General features: G+C 38.1%; 1 protein-coding gene across 3 annotated transcripts in view; it reads right to left on the reverse strand.

Annotated features, from left to right (window-relative positions):
- The window catches only part of KCTD1 (potassium channel tetramerization domain containing 1), a 98,470-nt gene that overhangs the window by 56,546 nt on the left and 31,449 nt on the right, over positions 1-10,475 (reverse strand). The window contains exon 1 of one of the 3 annotated variants that reach the window (XM_032799051.2): positions 126-213. The exons of the other annotated variants lie outside the window; for them this stretch is intronic. Within the exon in view, the coding sequence (XP_032654942.1) occupies positions 126-140 (15 nt within the window). The 5' untranslated portion in view covers positions 141-213. Of the gene's footprint in view, positions 1-125; positions 214-10,475 lie in introns of those variants that run through there. 3 annotated transcript variants of the gene reach the window in all.

Here is a 10,475-nt window from a genome sequence, read left to right on the forward strand (position 1 = left end):
AGTTATCATCCTTTCTGACTCCTTTAAAACAATACACACTTTTTAAAATTAAAAAGCACACAGGATTTGGGTTTCTTTCCAAATCCCACTCATTGCTATGCAGTTAATGACAGATAAATACAAACCCTCAGCTCTTCCATTCTGCAAAGGCTTCTCTTGACTTTCCAATCCACATATCACGAAAACAAAAGAGGAAACACCTGGACTAGCCAACTGTTCATGTACTGTAAAACAATGGGCACCGACAGCCTTTGAGAAAGACATTTTCCATTAAAAATTATACTATAATACAAGTGCCCCTATGTGCCCAAAACAGACTGCTGTTCTGAGCAGCTTCCCAGTCCAAAGCAAGCTCTGAAAGTAGAACAGAAACAGATGCTGATGAAACAAACTTTTAGTCAGAGGAGGAATAAGTGCAGTGCAATCTGTGCATGCAATAGGGTGGGGCAGGGTGAAGTGCTTTGCAGAAGCCAGTAAGGCAGGCTATTTTCAAAGCTCTGGGATTCAAACAGAAACTCGGTCTAGATTTGTTTTGAGACCATTTCACTTCTTACTTACAGGCAGGATACATTTTCAGTGGAATCCTATTAATACATGCTGAGAACTAATAATAATTGAATTTTTCATTTAAAAAAATAAGCAAAATAGTGAGACATCAAAAAACATGCTTTATTCCTTTGGCAAGTCATTTAGTTGTAAAAGGTAATGGATTCTTAGTATGATATTAAGTCTGAGAAGCAGGGAGAAAATACAGCTGAGTACAAGAATTATGGGGTATTCAGATTAATGAGGTTCTTTTGTGTTTAAAAAAATTTATAAATGTTTACATTGCTCTTAAAGACAAACTATAAAGGCAGCGTGAGGTAGATACTTGTCTAACTGAATTAATGTAGTGGCCACTGTTGCCAATAAATTCAAACACAAGGCTTCTATAAACCATAATATATTCAAACAACTAATTTTCTCTTTCACACACAAAACTGAACTTGGGTCAAATATAGACAAGAGGGGAGGGGATGGAGTAAAAAGTCTGGCTAATTTTTGCTCATAAAATACACCTTAACATTTGCAGAACATCAATCTTAAGAACTAGAATTTCTTGAGGACCTGCTTGGGGCAGAACGAAGACGAGTCTAGACAAGATACCAGATATACACGCTACACAAAACCCTGGCATCTACTATAAATGTGGTGTGGCACAACCACCACCCCAAGATCTGCATAATGAGATTGGGTTAAAAGTATTCAAAATAAAAAAGGCTACAGGAAAGTAGCTGGAGAAGTGACAGGGAAAGGAAAGTGCAAAAATGACACAAACTGGAAATAAGTGTGATAATTAATAGCCATGACAGGAGTGAAGAAAAGCACATTAAGAGCTTTAAAAATTAACTAGAAAAGGTGATTAAAACCAAAAACAAATTCTGTGAGGTGTATGCAATGCATTATACTACCTCCCTTACTAGTATCTTTTTTTGTCCAACACACATTCCTCTTACAATTTAGCACACTGCAGCTCCATGGAGTCTGAAATAGTTTTTCAATTGGACATATCGTATTGTATATCCTGCCTCGGGGTCTTCAGGAAAAAATGAACAGATTTGCAGGGTTAATAATGTAGTTAGACTGGGACCTCATTCAGCATAACTGTGATAGTGCAAGGTGTACAAATCGTAAAAAAAAAGGTACAGCATAACAGACCATTGCAAGGGTGGTAGATTAGAATGTGGAATTACCACAGTTTTTAGTTAAGTCACAAGAGGAATGAAAGTGGTTTCCAGGCGTAAGCTATAACCAACTAGGCTATCATTCACAAATAGTTTTTACCTTAAAATTCCATGAAATAAAGATGTTTTCCTACAAAACTTTGCAATCCTGTTTAACTCTAGAGCATTCTTCCTTTCAAGCCACGTGAATCTGTTGTTCCTGAAGAAAGAATGCCCATAAATCACAAAATTTAGGTGTTAAATAGAACAAGGTTAAAATTTACTCCACCCTTAGCTTACTATTTGGCACATCTCACTGACGTGTAATTAGCTACAGTTTTAGGGCCACTCTGGAAGAGAACAATAAGACCTGGAGTATGGTGGTGCCTAGAGAACTTAAATCAGGATAGGTTCCCATTGTGCTACATGCCACATTAAACCATTTATAATCTTAATAGGTAAAACCCTCAAGCATGACATGAAGCCACACCGTCCAGTGGACAGAGCACAAGACTATAACTATTAAATTGTTCAGAATTAAAAGGGAAATCAGTGCATGCCATGGGAGAAATGAAGATGCAGATTTGATGACCAAGTGACCAGCCCCTTATAATATTATGGGTTAGTATGAATGAGGAATTGAACAATGAAAGGCAAAGGGGTTGACTAGAAAAAATGTTCATAGCCAGAAATTGTTAATATAAAGGAAATTATTGCTCAAACAAGATGTTTAATTTGGTATTGGTATTGTGTTTGTGCACAATTACAATTCCCATTGTCTAACTGCTTACAAATACAATTACACATTTAAAAATAAATCACAAGAGGGGAAAAAACAAGCAGGTGGTAGAAAAGATCTGAGAACTCTGTGAGCCTGCCCCCACTTCTGTAGTCTCATGTAGCTATTTTGGACACAATGGGGACACAATGGATGGAACAGTTACTGTTTTAAGACTGGGGATATTTGGACATTGTTCTTGAAGCAGACAACAATTCGGTTTATAATACTGAGCCCATTCATTACAGGGGGCACTGTTAAGCACAGCTATGACTCCCCATAGATAGCAGTTCCCATATTTTTTTATCCTCTTGTCTTTCACTTTATTCTTGTTCCTTACAGTTTTTTCAATCCTGTTCTAACTTTAAAAGCCAATGCATATTTCAATTATTTTGATTCACTGAAATATTGTTCAACATGCCTATTTCAGATACCTGTGAATTACTGATCAGCAGCAGAGTGTTTGAAGGGATTTGACTCCAGGCACATTTCAAATGGCGATATTGGCTCCTAAATCCAGAAACACTTTTTAACTGATATTGGGATCAAAAGCACTACGGAAGCCTAGAATGATAGGCAGATCAATTTTTTATAATTTAGCCAAGTTAAAAAAAATTGCAGTTTACAGTGTGCCTTTAAAGACTGCGATTGAAAACACTGAAATCAAAAATATTTAAAACAGTTAAGAGTGTTGCTGCTTCCTTGCTGAAATTTACAGGGGTCTTCTCAACAAAGGACACTGGGTTGTCCAAGAGCTCCACTAAACATGCTTAGACCTGCCCTTCTTCCTGCTCCTCTGTGCCCACTCTTGTCTGCCTATTCAACAATAGCCTAGGATGTGAAACTGTGCAATTTCTAATCTCCTCTCCTGGCACTTACAGAAGTTCTTGGCAGTGAAAAGTCTCTTCCTCAGGCAGAAGTTTAAGGAGTATACAGAAGGGAGTCCGTGGCTCCCTCTTTCTTCTCCAATTCTTGCTGCTCCCCAACTCCAGAGGTTTTGAGAAAGAGAGATTTCCCTGGCCCAGATTCAGAAGCAGCAGCAGCCCTTTTGCAGGGATTGGGGAATAGTGAAGTGAGCTACCCACTGGGGAAGTACATGGGAGTGATGTCAACATGCTGATACATGATAGAGGAAATGCAATTATCATCCATAAACCAGAAAAGAACTATACACAAAGATTGCCAAATGCACCAAGCTAAACCAACTGAAAGACACCGATTCCCCTCCATCTTGGGTAATATCCAGATGGAAGCATCATTTACTAGTTGACTGTAAACTCCTTTAAGTAGGAAACTGGAATTATTTTACTCAAATCAGAAACAAAAATATTATGCATCTCACTGTTAAATTCTGACAAAAACAGACTGAGGTAATTCACTGGGGGACAGACATCTAGAGATAAAATTCTAGCAGAACCACAGTAGGGATAGACTCACCATGTCATTTTGAGTATGCCAAACCTAGCTATAATCTAGGTAACATTACACATGTTCCACATATTCTTTGTAAACTTTTATTTTCAGGTCCTTCTGACTTCCTTGAAAATATCATTTGGCCTTCAGTTTCATAAATCTGAGACCTACAATTGCACTGTCTTGCTGTTAAACACGAACATAGATAACTTTTTTTTAATATTAACCAAGCAGACGATGTTGTCTCTTGTGGGAGAGCTCCACTTGCCAGTAGAGGGACAAAGACAGGAATCGATGGACAGACAGAGTGTTAAGGCTTTCCCACCCTAATGGCTGATCTCCACCAGCCCTGGGCTCAGCGAGTCTTTGAGCAGCTCTTCTAGATTATGCCAATGATATAATGAATCCTATGCAACAAAACTCTGCTCTGCCATATTCCTCCCTGTCCATTTATTTCACTGGCAGACTCCTACTCCAGGGAAATTCCCTGCTGGCTATTTGTAGCCAGATTCCAGCCCTTTGCACCACAAAGAAGCCAGATATCATTTCAGAATCCAGCCCGAAGTTTCTTTCCATCTGCCGTTTTTGTTTTCTTAACTGAAAGAAGTTTGAAGACTTTCAAATTAAGTTTTCCACGGACTTGGTCCTCATTCAAGACAGCTGACTCTGATCCTCTGAAGATGTCTCATTTACAAACAAATCTCTGTGTTTGGAATTTGCACTAGACTGTACACACAAGTTAGATTTTGCATGATCAAAGGCCATATGATCAACAGAATTTGTAGCCATTCTAGAGAAAGCAAAATGTAGATGTACCAGGCATAAGGCGTCAGAGTAAAGACCAACAAATCTGCTGTGACTATTCCAAGGATGTCTAAGTGGGGGAAGGACACCTGTAATTTCAAACCATTTATTCCGTTAAAATGCTTATCTCCACTCTTAGCTGGCTTCTACTGTTCCGATGTAAAACCGTGCTTTTGGAGAGATTGGGAAGATATCTGATTTGCTTCATCAGTTTGATCCTTCTGTACTATACAAACTGCCTAATGCAATAGGTTTCAAGGAGCGTATATTCCCAATGATCTCAATTAAGCTAACACCACCAGCAAGGTAAACGAAGATAAGATTCTGCCGGATACAGCAAGAGAGTCAACATTTGTCAACAGATCTCTCATTCTAAACAGGGATACCACTGTATGAAACAGTTAATATTAAGCGCTTTAAAAAAGTTAGAGCCTCCAGAGAATATCACTTTCAGTATCAAACACCGACTCAATAGCAGCCTATGGCCACCATAGGTACAAGACACTTTGCCTCTAAGCTCCTGCCATTAGAAACAGCTTTCCTGTAAGTGAGAGAAATTATCTGAGTTTTATATGAAAGAAGATATACAAGAAGTTGTGTGCAACACGCTTTTAGAAGTTTTTCTGCTGACAATAGGACTGAAAGTACTGCATGCCTACTAAGGTCAAGAGAATTCTTTCCTGGGTGCTGGCTAGTCAGTCTTGCCCACATGCTCAGGGTTTAACTGATCACCATATTTGGAGTCGGGAAGGAATTTTCCTCCAGGGCACATTGGCAGAGGCCCTGGAGGTTTTTCACCTTGCTCTGCAGCATGGGGCACAGGTCACTTGCTGGAAGATTCTCTGCAGCTTGAGGTCATCTAACCACAATTTGAGGACTTCAATAACTCAGACACAGGTTAGGGGTTTGTTACAAGAGTGGGTGGATGAGATTCTGTGGCCTGCATTGTGCAGGAGGTCAGACTAGATGGTCATAATGGTCCCTTCTGACCTTAAAGTCAATGAATCTATGAGTTAATTTTCCCTTCTAAGCACCTATCACTGATGTCAATGAGTAGCAGTGCTGATCCGAATATCTTGGACAACTGAACTTGTTATAACAGGTGCAACTTGCAATTACTTTAATAAATGCTGCACTTAGAAACATCAGGGCTGAATTTAGTCCTTGGTTTTTGGATGCCAGCATTATGTTGTCACTGCAGCAAGACAGTGGACAAAGATTAACAATATTAAAGCTTCAAGTTCCTCTTAAGAATCCCTTTTCACTCTGTACTTGGAAGAAAATAAAACCCTTCCTCTTAATTTTTTTTTAAAGAATACTTAAATCAAGGATTTAGATTGCCCTGATTTATCAGCTCCAAGTGGAGATTCCTGCCCTAGCAGGAAGTTCCTATTCAATGTTTGTAGTGTCTTCACAAGCAGGGGAATAACAGTCTATTTCATTGATTTAAAAAGGGAAGAATTAAAGGTCTTTCTGAGTTGTGTTTGTTCATCTTGAATTTCTAGAAAGATCACTAACTTCCTAAACATAGTGTCAAAATTTGATTAAATACTGGTCAGGCTATTCTTGTACTGAGCTTTGGTCTTAGAATGTTACTGCTCACCAAGAGGATTAACAAATACCTAAAACAACAAGAGCTACTAATTTTTCCCCTCTTCAAATTAAAATTCTCTTTCTTTGCTGGTACGTGAAGAAAGATTAATACCACTTATAAAAGTCATGTCTGAAGAGTTAGGCATGCCTATTTAAAAAATCCATCTCTGCTATAGAGAAGTCATCTTCTGAGGAGACAAAGGAGACGAGGCAGTATCTTTTACTGGACCAACTTCTGTTGGTAAAAGAAAGAGAAAGTTTTCACTGAGGAAGAGCTCTGTGCAGCTCAAAAGCTTGTCTCTTTCAGGAACAGAAGCAGCTGGTCCAATTGAATATATTACCTCACCTACCTTGTCTCTCTCATATCCTAGAACCAACACAGCTACAACACTGCAAACTTCTTCTAAAGAATCAGTTAACTGTTCATTTGAACAGGATTTTTAAAAAAAACCAAAACAAAAAAAAACCCAGTAGTTTAAAAAAAAAAAAAAGCACAAGAAAAATATATACATATCAACTTTGCATGAGAAAATTTCTACTACAGTTTCCGGAGTACCTCCCCTTGGGAGTGTTCCAGAAGACTGTCTACCTCTTTACAAAGCGAGGCTAACACCCATTGTAAAACTGCCAGAGGCACATTAGATGTTTGTTCTCCCCCTAGCACTTTCAGCCTCAGAAGTAGAAGGAACACTGCCAGTTACATCTCTGCTGAGAAAGCACGAGATACAATTTCACCCTGGGAAAACTGCTGAATGGGGATGTTCTGGAGTGGCATAGGCCTTGCCCGCACAATCCAATGGCTCTTTTGAACCAGAGTGTCCTGAAACAGTGCTGATGAAAAACATAGCATCTCCCTTACAATCAACCAGGTTCCTGCTTCCCTTTGTACTTAAATATGTTTTGTTAATTTGCCCAGCAGTAGAAAGAGATCATTCTAACTCATTTATAGAATACGCATTTTTGGCAGCAGCAAACGAGACATTATCAAATGGAAGTCCATACAATTAAGAAAGGGATTAGCTGTACAGGAGAAAGAGTGAAACTTACTATATAGAAAATGCTGTCAAATGCAAAAATTGACCATACTGGGGAGCAGGGGGGAAGTCTTTTAATGTTTCTTGTAACGATTGTTGGTAAAATCTTTTCAGACTGATATACAATTTTAAGTGGATTATATCCCTTTAGTACTCATGGGAATAAAAAAAAACCAAAACATACAGAAAGACATTTCTAGCGATAATAATCCAATTACAGAACAACAAAGGAAAAAGAAATGATCAGAAGTACAGGAAGAAGGTATTTATAATATACATATTTTGAGGTGAAAAGATAAAACCAGTACCATGAGTAAGCAACTCCAATTCAGAATCTGGTGCAGAATTAAGGAACAGCAGTGTTGAAAAGCAAGCCTGTATTATAAACTACTCATACCAGCGTTAATACAACACTACTGTCCATGGCCAGAAAGTGTTCTCTGATGAGGGTTTTATTATTGTTTATGGCACCACCAACCAGGTGATAGATAATGTATAAATATAAAGGAATGCATGATCTCTGTCCCAAAGGAAAATACATTACATGGATAAAAAGTGGTAGAAAGGGGATAAAACATAAGTAAAGTGATCAAGATATAGCAAAATCACCACCACCTTGACAACACTTTTTGTGTGTGGTTTTTTATTTGAAGTTCTGGTTTGATTGTACAGTTTTGTAACTAGTAAGTGTGTTCTAAATTCAAACTGCATCTGTATGTTTTGATAGTTTGAAAAAAGTTTTGTTTTAACCATGGGACAGTATTCCTGCCTTCATCCCTAAATGTACCACACATATGACTATTAGGGATCATTTGGGGAATAAAGCAGCAGGGGAGGAGGAAATAGGGTAGAACATAGTTATTGGCTTACAGAACAGAATAATTCTGTGCTTGGCAAGAAGGAGACCATCTGGCATATGAACAAAGAATATTTTATATTTGGTTCATTTGAATCCATTATGTGTAAAAGATACGTTGAGATCCAAGGCTAAGAAATAGAGTTTTGATGATTACCGTTTTCGGATTTCTTTGAGTGGCTATATGAACTGCCAAATGGGTATGTGTGTCACATAAGCTAATTTTAGAATTTTTGCCCACAAGGTGGATTAACCGCACATCCATAACACCATGCACTATATAAGGGGGCCACTACTGCCACCAGCACCAGGCAGCTACTGCTGATCCCAGGAAGCTGTGACCAGCTAACTAGTTTAAGGCAGAATTATCTGTCTGAAACTAACTTAGCTACCTAATAATGAGGCATCCTACTGAAAATGTCACAGGAAGCTCTTCCCACTCTGGGATTCTATTTGAGAAAGGCTTTTCGTTGATACCATAGCATGATATATCGTACATATTTTCTTGACAAGTGCAGACAACATTTTTATTCCATAGAGAATTGCAGGTGAGATATGCAATCCAATCACTTCTAGATCTGGTTCATGCTTCTTTGGTTTTAGATACCTTGTGAAAACAGATGAAAGAGATTCTATGTTTGATTACTTAGTGAAGATTTAAAACGGTCAAGCCTGGAGAAGAAACAAGTAGGTTAGCATAAGAGAGACATACAAGACAGTGAACGGCATAAAGAAAGTAAATGGGGCATTCCTATTTAACTCCTTTGGTAACTGGCAAGGCAAGAAATAGAGAGACTTAAAAACACAGAAAAAGACATAACTCATTGCCACAATATTAGAGGGCAAGAGCGAAGGAAGAATCACATGAGGATTAGACAATTTTGAGGAAATCTTAATTTAAAGAAAACCCACAGTAATAGGCAGTACCAATAGACAGGATAATGTCAAATGTAAAAACACAAAGATTTTAATTAATATGCCTAATTTAAACTTCCTAGGATCCTCACACTACAGAGCAGAAGCCAGCAGATAGCAGAAACCAATCATTAACTGGTAGGGGTTAGGAATAAATTCTCAATCTGAGCCAGTTACTCCTTAACTGCCACTTCAGAGGAGCATGCACAAAAAACTCTGAAGTATCTGGTACTGGACACTTTCAGGAACAAATTATGGACTCGATGGACAACTGGTCTAAAGTGATACAGCAGACATAGGCAAAATTCTCTTTATGTGATAGAATGGTCTTAAGACTTTATAAAAGCTAAACAAAAGTTATATTGAAGCCTTGTCTCATTGATCCGCAACTACAAAAAAACCCCTAAAAACAACAGGCCCCCTAATACATGTATTTGAAGTCAGAGTAATCACAATTACATTGGTGCAAAGCTAGCAGAAATTTCATACACTGCTAGGAGCTGTGCAGGTACAGATTTTCTGCAAAGATCCAAACCTGACAGCTCTGAACTGCCCTTAGCATCTCTGAAGGAAGATATGCTACAAAAGGATGGGGAAATAGACTGACAGAAGCACTGAAAAATACAGTAATCTTCTTAATACTAAACTTAGATGCAGATACTAAAATGCACCTGATTTCCCAGATCCTGCTTAACTTAAAAAAGTCAATTGTAGTTCTGAGACTGGAAAAAATATTTTAAAGAAAGACTGTATACCACATGTGGTACTTCCTTTGTTATCTCTGAAAAATTCTGCTTGCTTTTCAGACACCCCTTTATCCTAGATGTCACATGAAGCATGCCATACTCTCTCATGGAAAGTAGTTAAAACAATATATTAATAGGAAAATCAATTACAGTACAGTATCTTCACACAAGTAACTAACCTGAACGGAGGAAATACTTGCCTCACTCTTAGAAAGAAGAGTTTGACATTTCTCTTGCAAAAATACTATGCTATTGTCATAAACAGATAGCTAAAGGTTAATGTCTCTTTCACCTGTAAAGGGTTAACAAATAGTGACCTGCAACACCTGACCAGAGGACCAATCAGGAGACAAGATACTTTCAAATTTCGGTGGAGGGAAGTCTTTGTTTGTGTGTCCTTTTCTTTGTCTGTGTTCTGTCTGGGATCTGAGAGTGACCGGACGTACTACAGGCTCTAATTTTCTATTCAAGTAGTAAGTGCAAGTAGAAAGGCGGTTTAGTCTTTTTAATTGGTTTTCTTTATTTGCAAATGTGTATTTGGCTGGAAGTATTTTAAATTGTATTTCTGCTGGAGGAGGCTTTTCTCCAGTTTCTATAAGCTGAAAGACCCTGTAATATTCCATCTTGAATTTA

This window comes from Chelonoidis abingdonii, chromosome 2 (assembly GCF_003597395.2).
Source record: "Chelonoidis abingdonii isolate Lonesome George chromosome 2, CheloAbing_2.0, whole genome shotgun sequence".
Classification (NCBI taxonomy): Eukaryota; Metazoa; Chordata; order Testudines; family Testudinidae; genus Chelonoidis; species Chelonoidis abingdonii.